A 21485-nucleotide genomic window follows, 5' to 3' on the forward strand; every position below is an offset into this window, starting at 1 on the left:
AAAAGTGTTTCCTTTTGCAATTGGCAAGTAATTGATGAGTGATACTTTGTGATGTTGGAAATGTTGTATTACCCAATGGTTATCACCTAATGGTTTTAGGTAAAACCATTTCCTGAATCAATTATTTCACTGGGAGTTGGGATCATAGTACCAATTGTATAGTAAATGACATCCATCTATCTTAATCTACTGAGTACCACACTGGACTCGTGGATTTATTATTTATTCAATGTAGGACAAACAATTAAAGTCATTATTCCTTTTGATGCTAAAATTTGCCCAAGTTTGGTCAGAGGGAGCTCCTTCAAGTTGGTATATGTATCTTCTGACATAATCCTATTGGTCTCTGAGTGCTTCCTGATGTTCTATGACACAAGGTGGCACAGGCTAACCTTGAACTTTCCCTGCCCCAGATCTGAAATCAAGCATTTCTCTAAAAAACTCTAGTTACCTTTAGTGGGGAAACAACTTAGAAACTGACATCAGGGCACTAGATGTGCTCATTGCCATTGAGACGTCATTGCTTTGAACGCTTTTCAGTAGTCAGAGTTTCCAATTTAAAAAAAAAAAAACTCATGAATTAATATAGATATTTTCCATTTAAATTAACATTACAGGTTTTCCCCCTATTTTTTGTATTTATATATCTTTTCTCTTAAAATCAAAATCATGCTTCCTGAAAACATTGACAAAAACATTTATTTGCTTTATTCTATAATTTTGAAATAATAATAACTTCAAAACTATTATAAATAATAAAATTACCGAGTGAAGTTTAAGATTTCATTGTAGTTCTTCTTATCCTTAGAATATAATTCCCTAGTATTGAGAGTCAGTATTGTGTCAAAAATTTACTTAGAATAAGCCTATTCTCTGTGTGGTTATGTTTCCAGATTGATAGATCATTAGGTTCCTTTCTTTTAGTTTGTTCCCAATTCAGGGACTTCACACTTTTCCTCTCTGACTTTATTATTTAAATATGTAAAAATTTTCATATTTCAAAACTCAAAATGACAGAAAATGGTACATTGAGGCAAGTTCCTCTTCCATCCCTATCTCCTCTTCCCCATTCCTCATGCTCCTTATAGATAACACTTTTCAGCTGCTTCCATTTTGTTTTTCCTGCATGTCTGTCAAAAAATAAGCAAATGCATATGTGAATTATTATTTTCTCCTCTTCTTTACAGAAAGAGTAGCATGCTATATAGACTTTTTTTGCATCTTGCTTTCTCCATTCCCCACTAATGCCTAGAGACTATCCTCATTTTTTTATGGCCATATAAATTTACTGTGAGCTAATATCATTATTTATTTAGCCAGTCTTCTACCAATAAACATTGAGTTGTTTCTATTCCTTTGATATTAACAAAAATAATGACCTTGCGTTGTGCTGTTTTCGAGTTGTATGTTTAGGGTAAATTATTAGATGTGGAATTACCAGGTCAAAAGGTAAAAGTATTTGTGGTTTTGTTAAATATTACCAGATTTCTCTCCACAGGGTTGTACTATTTTGCATTCCTATCAGCATTATATTATAGTGCCTTTTTTCTTTATAGTCCTGCCAACAGAGCATGTCGTCAAACTTAAATTTGTGCTAATCTGAGGAGTAAGAAATGGTATTTGACTACTAGGTTTTTGTTAAGAACATTTTTAGTAAGTATAACATCTATAAGAGGGGTCTTTAAAAAGTTCACGGAAAAAATGTATTATGAAAAAACTATGTATGGATTCCAACTTTTTTCACCAAAATAAACTCACAACACTTGTTATAACATGCCTAAACAGGATCTAGTTTGAGGCACTAAGAAGGATAAGACATCAGTCTGGATAGAGCTCCTATCAGAGCAACATGCATTCTGCTAAAATGAAGCAAGAACAAATATTAAATTTATTTTGAGGCTCAAGTGGCAGAACGGTGAAATCACTGATGTTTTACAAAAAGTTTATGTGACATTGCTCCAAAGAAGCAGTTACAAATAAATAACTCATTTCACAAAGGTAGAACTCAGTATTAAGATTAAGATTTAAGATTTAAGCCCATAGTGGCAGTTCATCCACATCAATTTGTGAGGAAAAAAAAATCTTAGGCCAGGTGTGGTGGCTCACGCCTGTAATCCCAGCACTTTGGGAGGCCAAGGTGGACAGATCACAAGGTCAGGAGATTGAGACCATCCTGGGTAACATGGTGAAACCCCCTGTCTACTAAAAATACAAAAAAATTAGCCGGGCATGGTGGTGGGCCCCTGTAGTCCCAGCTACTTAGGAGGCTGAGGCAGGAGAATGGCATGAACCCAGGAGGCGGAGCTTGCAGCGAGCCAAGATCCCACCACTGCACTCCAGCCTGGGCAACAGACCAAGACTCCATCTCAAAAAAAAAAAAAAAAAAAAAAAAAAAAAAAAAAAAAAAAATGTTGATCATGCCCTAATTGTACAGGAGAAAATTATACAGGACAATTGTACAGGACAATTAACAGGAGAAACAATAGCCAGCACCACAGACACCTCAATTAGTTCAGCTTATACAATTCTGAATGAAAAATTTGAGTTGAGCAAACTTGTCACTCCCAAGGGTGCTAAAACAATTGTGGCCCAATCAGATGCAGACAAGAGCAGACCCTTCAGTGGAAATTTTATACAAGTGGTCAAGATCCTGAAGCATTTCTTCTACGAATTGTAACATGAGCTGAAATGTGGCTTTACCAGCACAATCCTGAAGACAAAGCAAAGTCGAAGCTATGGCTATCAAGTGGTAGAAGTGGTCCAGTCAAAGCAAAAGTAAGCTGGACAAGAGCAAAAGTCATGGTAAGTTTCTCTGGATGCTCAAGGCATTTTGCATGTTCACCTTCTGAAAAGCTAAAGAATGATAACATCTTCTTATTATGAGAGTGTTTTGAGAAAATTAGCCAAAGCTTTAGCAGAAAAATGCCCAGGGAAGCTTCACCAGAGCTTCTCCACCATATCAATGTTTCTGCTCATTTCTCTCATCAAACAAGGACAATTCCATGAGATTTTTTATGGGAAATCATTAATCATCCACTTGACAGTCCTGATTTGGCTCCTTCTGACTTGTTGTTTCCTAATCTTTAAAAATATTTAAAGAGGCTGGGTGCGGTGGATCATGCCTGTAATCCCAGCACTTTGGGAGGCTGAGGTGGACAGATCATAAGGTCAGGAGATCGAGACCATCCTGGCTAACATGGTGAAATCCCTTCTCCACTAAAAATACAAAAATTAGCCAGGCATGGTGGCAGGCACCTGTAGTCCCAGCTACTCGGGAGGCTGAGGCAAGAGAATGGCATGAACCTGGGAGGCAGAACTTACAGTGAGCTGAGATCATGCCACTGCATTCCAGGCTGCGTGATAGAGCAAGACTCTGTCTCAAAAAAAAAAAAAAATATATATATATATATATATATATACATGTATTATATATATATAATTTTTCTTCAGTTAATATGTAAAAAAGACTGCATTGACATGGTTAAATTCCCAGGACCTCACTTTGTTAAGGATGGACTAAATGGCAGGTATTATCACTTACAAAGGTGTATTAAAGTTGATGGGGCTTGTGTCAAGAAATAAGTTTATTTTTTTATTTGTATGTTTTAATTCTATTTTCCTATGAACTTGTAAAAGTCCCCTTGTACAACAGGTTGCATAGATTTCAGGTGTGGAGCTTGAGAAATTTTTATGTGAACAATCTGAGTATCTCCAGCCCAGATCAAAGATAAGGCACCTCAGAAGCCTCCATTGTGCCCTCTCAGTCACTAACTTTTCAAAGAGCAGTGTAATTTTAATTCACCTCCTTTCATTATAGTTGGTGGAGTGTTCATATGTTAAGCATCATCTGATTTTATTTTTCCATGAACTGACTGTTCATTTCTCTGCACATCAGGATTTTTTCTCTTCTCTATTTTCTATAGATCATTAATTAATTAGCCTTTTGTACTTAATATAAATTGCCCCTATTTTCCCCTGCCATTTGTTGGTTTTATTTAAATTTTTTCTACAATGCAAAGGATTTTTCATTTTTAAAAGGCAAATTCCTTTTATTGTTTCTGGGTTTTGTCATATTTTTAAAAAGTTTCCTACTCTCAGATTATAAAGGAATGCATCAAGTTTTCTATCATAACTGTGTGGTTTTGTTTTGTTTGTTAGATCTTTAATCAGGTTTGCAGTTTATTTTTACGTATGGTGTGAGATGTGGATTCAGTTTTATCTTTTCTCAGTTGTTCCAACACCATTGATTAGTAAGTCCATTTTTCCCCAGTGACTTGAGATGCCACCCTTATCATATACCTAATTTCCAGATGTATGTGGATCTATTTCAAGACTCTATTTTATTCCACTGAATAGACTATTTACACACCAATGTCACACTTTTTAATTACAGAGACTTACTAGTGTGTTTCAATATTTGTTCAAATTTACTGATCCTCCTCTTATGTCCTTCTTTTCCAAGGTTTTCCTATGTTTGGGCTTTTTAATTTTTCCATATGAAATTTAGAATCAACTTAGCTGAAAAAAAATCCTGCTATTTTGCATTTATTGGAATTGAGTGAAATCTAGGGGAATTGGTACCTTTATGATGTTGAATCATCCTATCGTTCCAAAAAAGGAGTGTTTTAATTTTTTCTTATACAAGTTTTGCACATTTCCTTTAAATTTGTTTCTAAGTAGTTGATCTTTTGTTGTCACTGTTGCTATTTTAAGTGACACTTTCTCTTACCCTATCATTCTAGCAAGGTTATTGTTTGTGTATATGAAGACTATTGATTTTTCATGTTAATTTTACATATGGTCACCTTACTCTTATTGTCTGAATTAGTTTTATGTTCAGGTCTTTTGTGTCTTCCAGGTATACTATATCCATATCATTGATAGAGATGGTTTTCAATTTCTTCTTTTCTAATCCCTTACTACGAATTACTTTGTCTTCTCTGTCTATACTGGTCAGCAAATCCAGCCCAATATTAAATAGAATGTAAGTAATGGGCATCCTTGCCTTCTTCCTGAGTTTAGCAGAAAAAGGGCTATGGTTTCAAGTAAATTAAGAACTACACAGGTTGTACTATGTTAAAGGAGCATCCATCAGTTCCTACTGAATCCATTGTATTAGGAATATTTGTTGAATTTTATCAACTGCCTTTCTGCCAGACTAAGGCTATAATCACATGATTATTTTATAGATGTTTATGGATTTTCTAAAATTGAACCATCTTTGCATTCCTGGAAATCTCACTTGATTACAATGTATTATTTTTTTAATGTGCTGCTGGACTTAGTCTGCTATTAAATAATTTTTAATCACTTATTATATCAATATTCACAAGTGAAATTGCCTTACAATAATTTTAACAGATTCACATTTCCCCATTTCCCTTGCATATATATATATATATATATGCCATGATTTGCTAGTTTCCAGCTCATGTCCATTTAGATTATTTCTACAGTTTTGTTAATATTAATGATGCTGAATATGAATTGGAGATAAAACCTTTTACCTTTCTGTGTTTATATCCCAGCAAAAAATTTATAGAATGGGACCACAGGATCAAAGGAAATTCCCATATCATATTTTATGAGACACTACTAACTGTCCCACCGCCCCACCCCCACCCAACAAAAACACTGGAATTTTTAACTGGATGCAGAGCTTCATTAATTTCTCTGCATTAGAAAAGATACTAAAAGTTTACCCTACTAGGAACAGGGAAAAAAACTTTCTAATTTTCTTAATTTAGCATAAAATTTACAGACAATGTAAAAGGTTAAAAAGCTTAGGTCAAAGAATCAAGCTTCCCAGTTTACTACTGATGAGCTGTATGATCATAAATGTCATCTCTCTACTTCTCATATGGAAAGGGAGATCAAAAATTTGAAACTTATGACATTCTTATGAACAGAATGTGAGATAATAGATATAAAATTGTTATATAAATGTAAGTCATCATAACCATGACAAGAAAATCTCATATTTGTGTTTATTGTCATCAGTTAATGTTTAACAGGGAAACAAATCATTTAACATGTACACATATGAATTGCTCTACTATGTAACAAAGAAGGGCTAATTCATCCAGGTGGGATAGAGAGATGAAGGAGAGAACATTCTGAGTACTATGGTGGGCCCCTTCCTAAAAGACCCAGCAGGCATTTGTACCCCTTCTCCCTTATCTGTCTCTCAATATGGAGGTTGAGAAAATCATACTGAGTAGTCCCTCGACTCCATGGAAGATTGGAGCCCTGCAGATATCAAAATCTACAGATGCTCAAGTCCCTTAGATAAAATGGTTTAATATTTAGATAATATGCATAGTTTAGTATAACCTATGCATATTCTCCTGTATACTATAAATTATTTCTAGATTATTTATAATCTTTATACAATGTAAATGCTATATAAATAGTGATTATGCTTTATATTTTTATTTGTATTATTTTTATTGTCATAGTTAACTTTTTTTTTTTTAAGACAGAGTTTCACTCTGTCACCCAGGCTGGAGTGCAATGGAATGATTTTCGCTCACTGCAACCTTTGCCTCTCAGGCTCAAACAATCTTCCTGCCCCAGCCTCCCAAGTAGCTGGGACCACAGGCACATGCCACCACACCTGGACCTTTTACATAGTTTTTGTAGAGATGGGGTTTTGCCATATTGCCCAGGCTGGTCTCAAACTCCTGGCCTTAATGGATCCTCTCACATCAGCCCCCCAAAGTGCTGGTATTACAGGCATGAACCACCATACCTGACCATTTTTAATTTTTTAAAAGAATATTTTCCATCTGTAGTTGGTGGAATCCACGGATATGGAATCCATGGATGCGGAGGGCTGATTGTACTCATTTTCTTAGTCTCCCTTAGAGCTAAAGGTATCTGGTTCTGGCTTTGAAGATCTAAAGGAAAGTCTGTAATGAGAGAGAATCCTCTGGAGATTCCTCCTCTCTCTCAAAGGAAAAAGAAAAATAAGGGAGAGTCCTTGTTCTAGGGAAGCTACTCCCTTCACTTTCTGTCTTTGAATGTAGTTGGGAGAGGACATAATGCTTGGAGCAGAGGCAGCCATCTTGAAACCATGAGGCAACAAGTCAACATGCAATCTTGCAACTATGAGCCATCATGCTAAGAATGGTAGAGTAAGGGGATGCAGATAAGCCTGGGGTCTTGATGAAACTGTTGAATCAGACCTAGGAACATGTATCCCAAGAATTCTGGAGTAAACAACAAATGTTCTTATATTTTAGCATTTGCTAGTCAGATTTTCTGACACTTATAGCTGTAAATATCCTTAATGAAATGAATAAAAACCACTCCTTTGTGGATAACATCTACTCAATTCATTACAAAAACTCTATGAGAGCCTTCCCTCTCAGAATGAGCAGGGCCCAAAGATTTGACTAATCCTAGAAACCAAAATACCAGAGCCTGGCCTGGGTGTAGGTGAACCTGAGCATTTACTGCCTTCACAGTCAAGAGACAAGTGTTTTTCTGTCATGATTTGGAGTAGTTAGGAAAAAAAGAACACATCCAAAGCAGAGGTTACAGACTGGCAAATTCAGCTGGTTGAACATGTTACTAGCATTTTTATTTTTTTTTAACTGATGAGAAAATATGAGGCTCAGAGCATAACTTCGTAGTTAAGTATGGAGTCAACCAGACTCATTCTAACTCTTAAACACTATGTGCCTTCTCGCTCTCAACGGGGGGAAGGAGTGATTCTTCCCATCCATGTAGAACTGCTTGGCCATCCAAAATATATTAAATTACAGAAAAGGGAGTAGACAAATATTATATTGTGATTACAAAAGGACTTTGGTCTTTATGGAAAAAATTGAACAAACTTTGGATTTGTTTAATACGCACTATAATAGATTAGTAATGCATGCTGGCCATCTGACTCTCAGGAGGAAGAATTGAGCTGCGGCCACTTGCCATGCTGGCGTACACTAAATTTGAGTTACACCCTGCAATGATTATGAGACATAAAAAAGAAAAAACACTATTTCAAAATTGTGTTAGATATAAACTCATCGTGCATATTGTTGCCAATCACATATAACAAAAGGAAAATTAAATTACTTAAGAATGCAGCCTGAGGAAAAGCAAAATCAAAGAATAATTATGTTTGCCATTTAAGAAACTGTAAGGTGATGGGCCTCCATGACTTGGATTCTAGTTCAAAAGATGAAAAAAAGGGCTTGAGAAATTGAAGAGCTTTTTTTCCCCAAAATATATCTGGATGAATATTGGCAATGTGTAGGCGAATACTCTTTCATCTGATGAAAGATAATAAAAAATTTCTCATGAGACAGTAGTGCAGGCTGGCTTTTGTTTTACCACCACAAAAAGAAACAGCATCATTAGTACTGAGATATCCAGGTTGCCATGGTGCTCCGTGGCTTCTAGAACGACACAGCAGGGGGTATTCTAAGGATGGGAAGGACAGTGCAGAGTCAGCATGATGCCATTTAGCAGAAATAGATCAATTCCCACCATGTTGAAATATAAACTCATGCAAACTCTTCCAGCTAACATTTAATGAAACTCTGAAATATAAATCTTATTTTTTATTTTCACTGGGATTTGGGATAGACTGTGTTTACAATTGAAAAGGAATAATGTGTGACCACAAGGATAGCTTTCTGATGAAAAATATCATTATCAAAATAAAAAATACAAGCGGGGTGGCAGTGCCAAGGGCCTGTAGTCCCAGATACTTGGGAGGCCAAGGTAAGCAGACCACTTGAGCCCAGGAGTTTGAGGCCAGCTTGGGCAACATAGTGAGATGTCATCTCTAAATAAATAAGTAAATAAACTAAAAAATTAGAAATTAAAAATGCAGTCATGGCAGTGTAAAGCAGATTGCGGCAAAAACAAAAAATGAAAACAACAACAACAACAAAAAAAAACCACCTCACAGACAGTGACTTAGAGGGTATTACTGTAGAATTCAGAGGGGAAAAAAACATATGAAATAATGAAAAGGCTAAAGCAAAGAAGACATTTGGAAGACAGATGTAATGTAAGAGAACCAGAACAGATAATCAGAAAGAGATTCTGTAAGGAACCAAAAGACAGCAGAGTATCAAACCTCCAGAAATACTAGATAAAAGTTCCCGACTGAGTGCGGTGACTCACACCTGTAATCCCAGCACTTTCGGAGGCCAAGTTGGGCAGATCACGAGGTCAGGAGACCGAGACCATCCTGGCTAACACAGTGAAACCCCTTCTCTACTACAATAAAATAAATAAATAAATAAATAAATAAATAAATAAACAAACAAACAAATAAGGCGGGTACAGTGGTGTGCGCCTGTAGTCCCAGCTACTCAGGAGGCTAAGGCAGGAGAATCGCTTGAACCCAGGAGGCGGAGGTTGCAGTGAGCCAAGATTGCGTCACTGCGCTCCAGCCTGGGTGACAGTGTGAGACTCTGTCCAAAAAAAAAAAAAAAGTTCCCCTAAAACTTACATCTTGCCTGGAGATGTTAATAAAATTCAAGAGTAATAGAAACAGCCTTCAAAAACATAGGCAGAAAAAAAGATTACTGAAAGGAAACCAAGTTTAATTTGGAATTTGGTATTTGACTTCTTTTTTTTTTTTTTTTTTTTTTTTTTTTTGAGACGGAGTCTTGCTTTGCCGCCCAGGCTGAAGTGCAGTGGTGCAATCTCAGCTCACTGCAGCCTCTGCCCCCCAGGTTCCAGCGATTCTCCTGCCTCAGCCTCCTGGGTAGCTGGGATTACAGGCACATGCCACCACGCCCAGCTAATTTTTGTATTTTTAGCAGAGACAGGGTTTCACCATGTTGGCCAGGCTGGTCTCAAACTCCTGACCTCAGGTGATCCACCCGCCTCGGCCTCCCAAAGTGCTGGGATTACAGGCGTGAGCCATCGCACCCAGCCTCAGACTTCTCTTTGAGAGCTGTAAATGCCATAAACATATATAAGCAAAAAGACTATTTTTACCCAAATTGTATACACCAAAACAATCATTATTTAAATGGCAATAAGTAGACGTGGTCAGACATTGAAAATCTCTGAAAGTATGCAACCTTAGTGTGTTCTTTGAAAAAAAAAATTGAATCATTTCTCTAGCTGACTAAAACATGAATTGAAATAAAGGTAAATGAGAAAATTAGTATAAAATAAGTTGCATTGAACTATAAAAGGAGTAAAATGGCTTGTTTTTCTAAAATAGAAGACCTGGTGACAAAGCTCCTTATAAACTTATGCAAACACACACACTATAAAAATTCCTCTGTGTTTTAGCAACTGCAGAAATTGACCTTTTTGAGTGAGGCTTGATTCAGCATGATGAAAGAGGACTACACACCACCAAAACACTTCTAATTCATTTCAATATACTAAGTGGAACCTGAACAAATACTTGTCCTGTGCAAAAGGAACTGTGTTCTGCTGTCCGAGAAGTGGATTCCCACCCTTCATTTCCTTTTTTTTTTTTTTTTTTTTTTTTTTTTTTGAGACGGAGTCTTGCTCTGCCGCCCAGGCTGGAGTGCAGTGGCCGGATCTCAGCTCACTGCAAGCTCCGCCTCCCGGGTTTACGCCATTCTCCTGCCTCAGCCTCCCGAGTAGCTGAGACTACAGGCGCCCGCCACCTTGCCCGGCTAGTTTTTTGTATTTTTTTTTTTTTTTAGTAGAGACGGGGTTTCACCATGTTAGCCAGGATGGTCTCGATCTCCCGACCTCGTGATCCGCCCGTCTTGGCCTCCCAAAATGCTGGGATTACAGGCTTGAGCCACCGCGCCCGGCCCCACCCTTCATTTCCTAACTCCTTAAGGAGAGTTGAAACCTCAGAATGGTGAGATCTCTGGGGTCCAAGGGTAAGCCAGGTCATGCCTGAAGCTGGGCTAGGATGAGAACCTCTATTCAAAAGGACAAGGTGTGTGACAAGGGACAGGTGGAGGGCTTGACTGTGAGAAGAACTCCCACACCTACAGGAAACACAATCCATGCCAAGACACAGCACTTGATGTGACATTTCCAGTGGATATGGAATCTGGGGCAGATTCTCTTCCCCCATCCTTCACTCCCAAGAGTGCCAACTGGTAGAATCTTTCACTGCTCCACAGCCCTGTTTCTTCTGAAATGGGAGCTTCCATCCTCTCATGCTTTCTCCACATTCGCTGCCTCTGCCTCCCACTTCAAGCAGGGTCCCTCTGCCAAGAGTTGTCCTAGAGTTGCCCAAGTGCTGCTGCCCTTGACTTCAGCCAGCCCAGAGACTCTGGGGTGTCATTGGCCCCTTCTGCCTTTCTCAGCCTGAATGTCCTGGCCCATCAGCATCTTGGTGAGACACTCTGGGAAGCAGTATTTTTAAGCAACCTAGAAGGGACTTGCATCCACCATATCTTCTCCCAGATGCCATGGCAATGAGCCTGGGGATTCATGGTGCCACAGATACTTTTCATAAGTTATATGTTACCTATTGCTGACAGTGTTGCGTCAGGCAGAGAGGTGTGCCCTCAGCCCTGCACCACCGGCTTCCCATCTGCCAGTGGCATCCCCGGTGGCTTCTGAGATGCTCTGGAGCAGTGTCTTCCCCGAGAGAGCTGGGTCTGTGACTCTGGTGCCTCTTCTGAGGTGAGCTTTTGGCTGTAGTTCATTGGCAGGGCTCATGTTCTAGAACTCTACCAGAAGATCTAACTTTAAGCCACAATAAAAGCAGCCTTCTGTGAGCAGGCAGGAGTCATCCAAAGCATCATATCCTTTTCCTCCAGGAGAAGTTGCCTTCTTTAGGGAAGCCTTCATCCCAAGAGTTTCTTCTTTCTTTGGGGGGCCTGAAGGTAACTTAGGCACCCTGCTAAGGATCTGATTCCTCTTCAGATGGCCTCCCGACTCAAAGAGGCACTGCTTCTGAGAAACTGTGAGTGCTTTGGAAATAAATCTCAAATGCCCACATTGGGTGAAATTCCCCAAAATTGAAATTGAGGCACAAGAGAGATACTGAAGACAGTGTCTGATGAGAGGGCAGTTGGGGAGTGGCTCATGGGCGAAAGGAGTTTGGGGCATCCACTCTCTGGGGGTGGTGGTGTGCCCTCCTAGGGAAGCTCTACTTCAACCCTACTGGAAAACTTTGCAAAACACTGCAGTGTAATTCGATGTCAAAAATCATTCTTAACATAGAAGAGGTATAACAACATAAAAATGAGAAGCCATGAAACCATTACATAAATCTATCATTTTATTGTCTAAGAAATTTAATTATAAGGAAGAAAGGAAAGAAAATACATATCTATTATTTAGATATCCTTCCACAATGAATGTATATTATCAGTTATTCATTTCCCTCATTCACTGATTCAAAAAAAAATTAGTCAGGCCCTGCTCTTAGCTGTTAGAAAATGGAGCTTGGGAATCGCCTTCTCCGACATCAGAACACAGTTCCTTTTGTACGGGACAAGCATTCATTTAGGTCCCACATAGTATGTTGAAAAGAATGTAAAGTGTTCTGAGGAGTTAGAGATACAGCAACAACCGTACAAAGCCCCTGGCCTTATGGAGCCTTACTGTGCGTGAGGGAAGGTAGGGGAGATGAAGGAACAAACTTTAATATTAAACTCTCTGCCAGATAGTCGTAAGTGCCTTAGATATATTAATATAAAGCAGTTAGGGGGCACTGAGAATGTTGAGTGGAGAAACAGTTTAATTTGGGAGTAGGTCATGCAGCTTCTTAGGAAAAAGGCTTCCGAGGCAGAGGCAATGACAGATTCAAGTGCCAATGGGGTCAGTGTGCTGAGGTCAGGTCCACAATGAGTGAGCTGGTGACAGAGATAAGGTAGGGAAGAGGCTGGGGAGCAGATCCTGAGCCAAGGAGTGGCATGACATATTTTCAAGAGAACCCTGGGGTTTTTATGTGGAGAAGAGACTAAAGGGGGCAAGGTCAGAAGCGGGAAGACCTGTTAGGAGGCTATCATAAACATCCAGCCAAGACATAATAAAGGTTTGGACCAGAATAACCATGGAGGTATGGTCAGATTCAGTATATATCAAAATTAGGGTATAGGTAGAAACATAAAGAGATGAGAACCTGAGCCCAGGGAGAGTCCACTATCAGCAGTCCAGAGAAGAGCAGAGAGAGCAACAAGGCTTGAGGAGAGGAAATAAGGTGGGAGGAGGAAAACCAGAAAACCCGCAGGTTGAAAATCAAGGTTGAAAATCAAGTGAAGAAAGTGCATCAAGATTGGGGAATTAATCTACAATAAGATGAGGACTGATCAAAGATTAGTTGATTGGTAATGTACAGCTTCTGGCTTTTGACCAGAGTATTTTCAATAGAATGGTGAAAAAAGTGATTGGAGGGTTTTTAAGAGAGCATAGGAGTACAAAAATTGTAGTTAGCAAGAGATTTGCTTTAAATAGAAGAGGAGAATGAGATTTCAGCTGGTAAGAACAAGAGAAGTTTTTTTTATTTAAAGATGGGTAAAATAAAAGAAAATGTTAAGGGGGAAAATAGAAATTTTTTACTGGAATTGGTGAAATCTAAGACTATTATATTTATTCCAGGAAAAACAAACCACTAATTGGTGGAATATTTTCAGATCTTTGGGCACTTTGCCCCTGACCACCATCCTCAAGGTCAGAATCAGGAAGAAACAGCTCAAGGTTATTGGAGAAAGTAAAGATGTTTTCAAAGCAGTATAGTGACCACCTCTGGCTTCCATTTGTAAATTAGTCTTACATTCCATCAGCCTCCTTACTCGCCTGGGCTTATCTTCTTTGGATCTCTTTTCCCTAGTGCCTGCTTCTCCCTCCCCATCTCAGCATTAGTTCTCTGAAATCCAGGGTCTATAGACCCACTGAATTAAGTCCCTTAAATCAAACTTTGTGTGCTTCCAAGAAAATCTGTTTCTTGAAGAAAAACTCAAATACTGCAAAACTCAAGTACTGCAAATCAGCATGGCTTATTCTTTGAGGATCAGGAGGCCACAAGCAGTCAAGACTTACTGAGCTCATAAAAGAATATGCTAGCTCCAGCCATCTGAGACCAAAATGATGGGGTAAAGGTCAAAGGAGAAGTCATTCTCCTAATATTCACAAAGTCATGATTTCTTAAAATGAAAATCCAATCCATGCAAAACAAAATTCATGATCAAATAGATTTATTGAGCACTTTATATTCATCTGCCTCCCCCAGCCACACAGAGACACCCTCTGAGGATCTATAATGATGACATATTGAGAAGCCCAAAGGAATATAAACATATGTTAAGAACATAATTTGACCTTCTCCTTTCTCTTGAACAATTTAGACTAAAGCCATTAGGTAGGACCAAGGAAGATATGCTTCTACATGGGCTGGCCTGGAGTGCGGAGCCCATGTGTGAAGGAGACAGCATAACGATACATGACTGGTTACCTACTGCAATTGAATATTACGAGCCAGTTTTCTCACTGTCTGAGAAGGGAGTAGCAAAAATGAAAGGGGAAAAAAAACTAGAATGGACCATGTAGTGTTGGATTAGAAAGAAAACATCAGTTTAAACACCTCTATGGATTAGAACTGGAGGTTCAGAAATAAATATAGATGTAAATGTGTATATATGTATGAGTGTGTGGGGGGAGGGGTGTGTGTATTCAAACTTAACACCCCGTGCTTTGTCCCTTGAGAGGACCTGGTAGCAGTGCCACCTGATAGCACTGAACATGACTACAGCACAGGTCCTGACTTCCACATATTATTCTCCAAGGAAAGTAACCAGGGCTTCTTGAAAAATGGTTTATCCTAGGACTAGGGCAGGAAAATAAAGATGATCTTGGAATATCTTGCTGTGCCAGAAAGCAAGGAAGTGCTCAAACACGTCAAAAGAACATAGAAACCAATTTGAAGAGGCTTCCACTGGCCAAATCTAGGACATTATGAACAGCAAAGTAAACAATGAGAGCAAATAGAACAAAATGAGAAGGCTTGGTTGCACACTGATACAAATAAAGTATAATTCAGAAGATTAATGAAGAATGGGATATGTACATGGTTTTAAAATATTTCCCTACCAAATCTTGTTAATTAAAAAAAAAATGTATCATTTCACAGTGAAGAAGCCTGGCAGACAGCAGTCAATCAGGTGATCAAAGTGAACATCAGGATGCAGTTAGAAGAGAGTATTATCCCTGATATTCCTGCCAAAGGTAAGTAACTTGAAGCTAATTATGAGGAAACATCAGACAAACTCAAATCAAGGAACATTCTACAAAATAACTGGCCTGCAATCTTTAAAAGTTCTAAAGTGCAAGGAATACCTAGGAACTGTTCCAGACAGAAAGAGACCACAGAGACACCACATTTAAATGTAATGCTTGCACTTAAATCTTTTCTTTTCTTTCTTTTTTTTTTTTTTTTTTTTTTTGCTATGAAAAACATACAAAGAACAACTGGCAAAACATGAATGACACCTGAATTTCAGATGGTCAAAATGAACTGGTGTTAATCTCCTGACTTATATGGTTGTATTGTGGTTATGCAGGAGAAAGTCCTTGCTGGGAGGAAATACACTGAAGTATTTGGGGATCATGGATATATCAGTTTGGCAACTTACTATCAAACAGTTCAGGCGGGGGGAAGTTCTTTGTATTATAATTGCAACTTTTCTGTAGGTGTGAGATTGTTTCAAAATAAAACAAAATTATGGATTTCAAAAATAATCCTCATCCTCTTTTCCAAACACATAAGATTACTGAAGTTACCTTAGGTGATAACAGCCCTGGGAATTAATCATCCACAGCTGATACTTGGACCAACACCCCTATAAAAACATTATTCCATTCTTAGTAGGAAGGGAGGCTCAATTGAGTGCAGAGCCTTCTGAGTTTGGGCCCGAGGCATTTCAAGGTAGCCTCTTCTCTTTCTCTATTCATAAGACAGGCTTAGGTGAAAAAGAGAAGGAAGAAAAAGAACTTTGAATTAATTTGTCTACATAATGGGATAGGTTGAGAAAAAATTTAAAATCTGTGTCAAGTTCGTTGCATTAGAAACAGTGAATCAGCCTGATATAATAAAAGTACAATTGGTGCCTTCAGGGTCTCATTTAATCCTATCTGTACCTAGCATTTAACAAATGAAAGCCTAAAAGTGATTTAGTATCAACATTGTAGGCATTATTCAAATTAAATTAAAAGATGAAAAACACAGAGGTTCTGAAATGTTGAGGACCTTATTGGGGTGAAGGCAGGATTAGAGGCCATGGTTGTCACTCCATCATGGTCTAACATGAATCCCCCTGCTCTCTCCACTACAGGAGGCTGATTCTCTGTTTAAAGAAAGAGAAGGTTAATGTTATTTTCTTCTCCAAGAAATAATATGCTGTGGGAGAATCAAGAGAAGCAGACATGAATTAACCAGAATTTGAATAAGAATCCACCTGCTGCTCCATTTGTGACATATTTTTCATGTTTTACAAATACAAATCCTTAATAGAACATGTAGGATTGGTGATGAAATAATATTCCAAGATACCAGACCGTGCGTATTGTTTTACTGGCTCTCTGTTCACTCTGCATTAAGAGCTTCATTGATTCCAACACCCAAGCCACCATTTTGTAAGGGGAAGCCTAAAGTTACTGGTGGCCTCAGAGGGTTCATTGTGTATCAACGTTGCTTCCCCCATAAAGTTCAAAATGTTGCCTGAAATATGAAAATAATCTTCTTGATTTTCCTTCAGTCTTTCAAATAAATACTTGTGAATTTAGTCAAGGAGTCGGAAAAGACAGTTGGAATTAGAAAATAAAAATGGTATCAATTACTAAAATTTCCCATTCGCTGCTCAGGCTTGTCTTATCTGAAGCTTGTAAAGTTGTTTAATCTTTTCCATCATCTCAGGGAAAAGAGAGCCTGGAAAATCCTAGTCATTCCACAGTAACTATCAATGGGATTTTCCATAACTATCTGGATAAAAAACGAAAATCTTAAGAAGTAGATCCAATTCTAAAACTTACTTCTCAACTTACTCATAAATGTGAAGAGACAACTCATCCATATTTTCTTCAAAAAACATCTGGTTGCTTGGCCAGACTGTTAATACCTGAAAAAATTTCTGAGTTTGTTCCAACAAATCTACACTTAAAGAGCTTAAAAATGTGTTTATGCATTAAACATTCTTTTCCACATCTGACTTAGGGCCAGCGATGTGACTGTGAGAAAGAATCTTGCCAAGAACTCGGAAAGAAAGGGAAAAAAAATGTCTTTTAGAAGTTTAACTGTGAAACCAGCACCTATTGGACGAGGGCAGAGGAATGAGAAATCACCACAAAGGGGCAAAAATGCTTCTAGGCCAGCAAGAGTTGGCTGTGACTCCACTAAAGGTATAAAACACACATCTAAAGGTTATATTAATCAGTCATGGAGTCATGGAAGAAGGGTTGCTCAAACAGACTTGAGCAGTACTCACCAAGGGTCCATTCCGAGTGGAAGGGGTCAGGAGCAGCACAATTGGGGTAGCACAGAACCACCAACTCATCTCTATTGTGAAAATGAATGCATCACTTTGCCTTTGCCTGATTACCATCAAACCTTACCCCGGGCTGGCCTGTCTTATTCATGATGGAAAACTCCATATTGCGCATATAGCCTAACCTAGGGCAGGCAATTATTAGATGTTTGTTCAGTGAATTTGCTCCAACTCTTTGCTCACAACTGCCTGATGATAATTTGGCTCCCCGCATAGTTCTGACTACAGGGAGAGAATGACCTAGTCTTGTGGATTTGAGAATCCTGGTCCGCATGCCAGCGATAAAACTCATTGAAATAGACAGTTTAGCATTTGAGTTTCCTTACTCACAGGTTGCTCCCAAAGGAAGGGTCTGTGTGTGCTGCTGGATCAAGTTTCTGAGCCCAAAGGGCTGGTAGCAAGTCTCTGGGCTTGGGTAACTTTACCAGGATGATGATGATAGTGGTAGTGATGGTCCCAACCCTGGTCACGAACAGAGCATCTTGTGTGTACTATCAGACATTGTACTATATGTTTTATATACTTGAACTCATTTCATTCTCACAATAATCCAATAAATTAGGCATTATAAGTGTTCCCATTTTGTAAATGAGGATACTAAGACTCAGAAAACTTTAGTAACTTACCCAAAGACCCATATTCAGGGTCTGGACTCAGATCCAGATTTGTCTGACTCTAAAGCCTAATTTTTTTAATTGTAAAAAAACAATACTACCTTTGGGGAGATTAACCCTTGTCCTTCTCTTTGGCACACTCCTCTGCTTCAGCAGTGTGCTCTGGGTCATCCCAGTCCATCTTCAATATGACTATTCATCAATGCGCCACTACTGTACAAGTCTTCACAGAAAATTACATAGGATACCAATTCACCCTTAATTAGAAGTGCACAAAGTCAAACCCTGTTGCAAGGAACAGCATCACCATCTACCCTATGCCATCAGTACCATTAGCTTCACAACCCAAAAATGGGGGCCTCTTTAACTTTTTCCTCTCCCTCACCACACCTGCCACAACCCATCCAATCATTTACATGTTTCTCAATTGAACCTCTTCAATACTTCCCTGATGCATTCACTTGCCCCCTGCTCACCATTCCCATTGCTACTACCCATCTCTCACCTGGACCACTACGAAAATCTCCAAGGTTGTGTTCTCACTTCTACTCTTGCTCCACATTGCTCCATTTTGTGTCCATATCATGGGAATGCATCCTTAAGGACACATCCATGGATCTTTATATAATCTAATCACAAATTCCACGGTTTAAAACTCCTTCAGTATGACCCTTCGCCATGTCATGTGCTTCAGCCCTAATAATGAGTGGTCTGTGGTTTTTGGAATTTACTCAGATCTATACACTCCAGGATAGCACACATACCAGGCATGGATACACCTGCATCCCCCTGGACCAGCAGTCTCTCCACATCTCCCTGGGAAACCTCTACAGGTGTTTTGGAACTCACTCTCATTTCAGCTCCTCCAGGAAGCCTGGGTTAGGTGCCCAGCTGAGTTCTTCTCATCACACCCCAGCTCTCACCCCTCATACCACTGTATGGGAATTTTTTTTATTTATGTGACTTCACCTCCAGACTCTGACCTCCCCAAAAGCCAGGAATCACTCTGTTTATACACAGTGCCTAACATGAACAAATGCTTATTAAATAAATGAATGAATGAATGTGAACCTGGTATACCATAGGCGTCAGAATCCACCCAGCTTCCTCAAGTATTAGCTGTGTGATCTTAAGAAAGTTGCTTAATCTCCCCAGACCTCAGAGTTATTGTCTGTAAAATGGAGATCATAAAACCTATACTGTCAAGTTATTGTGAGATTTAAGCTAAATTATATAATACATGTAAAATCCTCAGTGTCATGCCTCATATATAAGAAGTATTCAACTGTTGGTTGTTATTATTATTGCTATGCCCTTCAATACCCTACTGAAAACATTCATGTTCTTGAAAGACTTGTAATCAATTCCCAGTTCACCATGATGACTGTGCTGCTCTGCATTTCATAATGCATTATTTTGCACCCTTGATATTGTTTGAAAGGGTCTGCCCTTTCCACACTTTCTTCAAGTCACCTAATACTTGTACAAATGCTTTTAGAATAAATGATATTATCAAATTTGATTTTGTTCTATAAACTAATAGTGCCCTTTTGCTATAGATCTTACAGTCCACTGAAGTTTCAAACCATGAAAATTCACTTTGCAACTCCCAATGATACAAATGCCATAAAGAGAGGCAGTGAGAGGAACACACTTAGGGGGAATGGCAGGGCTCTGGAAAGGAGACAGGCGGTGATCCCAAATTAGAAATCAGGTCTTAAAGGGGCCACAAGCAAGATGACGTCTCAAAAAGAGGGTGCCCTTTGTCACAACAGATGTGCAAAGGTGAATGGTCAGACCAGTTCTTAAAAGAAACTTGCAGCTTTGCCCCTGTAAGGAGTACTGTGCAGTCATTAAAAATAGGAGGCCAGCTAGTAACATGGCAAATAAGAACCTATAAGGGACAATGTTAAGTTAAAAAAGATTAGGATAACATATGGCTTTTGATCATAGTATGTAAAATTTGCTTTAAAATAAACAAAAAACCTAAAGGGAGTAGACCAAAATTTTAATAGCTGTAACAATTTTATAAGTTTGTGGGTGAAATTTTCTTTTTATCAATTTCCCACACCGTTTGTAGTCTTGCGACAGTCTTTTAAAATACAAAAAGTATTTCTTAGAAAATACATATTCTGCGTGCCTCTCTCGCAGATGGCTCTAGAAAGAAATGAGATAGTGCAGAAGACACGCCCTAGACTGCAGGGGGCTCCATGAGCCCAGAGCCTGACTCAGCAGCGTGAGAACAGGGGCGAACCTGGGCACAGGGGCCCCTGAAGCTCGATCCCGCCCTGGATGGGTCCCTTCTTTACCTGCCACCGCCTCGCTGGGTGTTACTGAGTCCCCCGCCAGCAGGACGCCCTCGGTGGGCGCAGCGCCCCTCCCAGCCCCCTACCATGCTATCCCCAAGCGACCCTCCTTGAGAAGGATCTCTCTGGGAGAAGGGAGGAGCTGCAAGGGGCCGGAAAGAGTTACAGGAGGCCCCTGCGACCTCGCCCTCCCGGGGCCCGCGCCGCTCCCCACTCCAGCCCCGCGGGCCGGTGACCTGTACCTCTTACAGGGGATCAGCGCCTTCCTCTCGTCCAGCACCCGCACACGCTGGTTGAGCCCGTCGTAGGAAAGCAGGGCGCGGCTGTTGCGCCCGCTACTTTGCTGGTACATAACCTGGCGCCCTTCCCACTGCTGCGGCGCCTGGCACGGGCGCGGGGCTCCCACCGCCCCCAGGCTGCACAGGCCGCACAGCGTCCAGGCCCAGAGGCAACCCAGCAGCCAGGGGCCCAGAGCGCCCGGGACGGTGTGGAGGGGAGCGCGTCCTGGCATCGCGGTCATCCTTCCCCGGCCCGAGGGCAAGCTCGAGCCCAAGGGGGAGCTGAGGCGTCCGGGATCAGAGTGGCTCCCACCGGCTCTCTGCGCACTGTACCGGGAGTGTGGTCTGGACCAAACTACTTCCTGTCCCTTCGGTGGCCTCTGCCGCTTTTGAGATCCGGACGCGCGACTCCCGGTAGCCAGGACCAGGGCCCTGGAAAGGCTCTAGTGAATCGCGCGGGAGCTATTTCTGCCTGGGTCACTGCCTGCTGCCACTGCCTGCTGCCGCTTCGGTTTTCACTGCTCACTGCTGCCAACAGGAAATGCAGTGGCAGTGGTGCCACTAGCATCCTGGGAGGCATGGCGTTTTAAAGAGGGGGGGTTGCCGGGAGACTGTGCCAAGAAGTGTGTTTCTCTACTAACTTCAGTGTTCAACAGGTAATCACACACGGAGGGGCAAGTTCAAGATCAAGATAGGAAAAGCAGAGCTGCTGCGTTTGCTGTGCAAACGTTTGCCCGGTGTACATTGCCCCTGGACAAAAATGCAAACTTCTTCCTCCAAATTAAAACTGGAAAGACGAGTTTTTTCCTGAAGAAATGATACTAGCTATTC

The 21485-nt window shown here is 40.1% G+C and overlaps 1 protein-coding gene across 1 annotated transcript in view; it reads right to left on the reverse strand.

The window, feature by feature from the left end:
• The window catches only part of EPDR1 (ependymin related 1), a 32117-nt gene extending 10869 nt beyond the window's left edge, over positions 1-21248 (reverse strand). Inside the window, 2 exon segments of the mRNA XM_005549761.5 lie at positions 20619-21132; positions 21135-21248. Coding sequence (XP_005549818.3) covers positions 20619-21132; positions 21135-21234 — 614 coding nt within the window. The 5' untranslated portion in view covers positions 21235-21248.
• Between the last annotated feature and the right edge of the window lie 237 nt (positions 21249-21485).

The sequence above is a fragment of the Macaca fascicularis genome, chromosome 3, assembly GCF_037993035.2.
Source record: "Macaca fascicularis isolate 582-1 chromosome 3, T2T-MFA8v1.1".
NCBI lineage: Eukaryota > Metazoa > Chordata > Mammalia > Primates > Cercopithecidae > Macaca > Macaca fascicularis.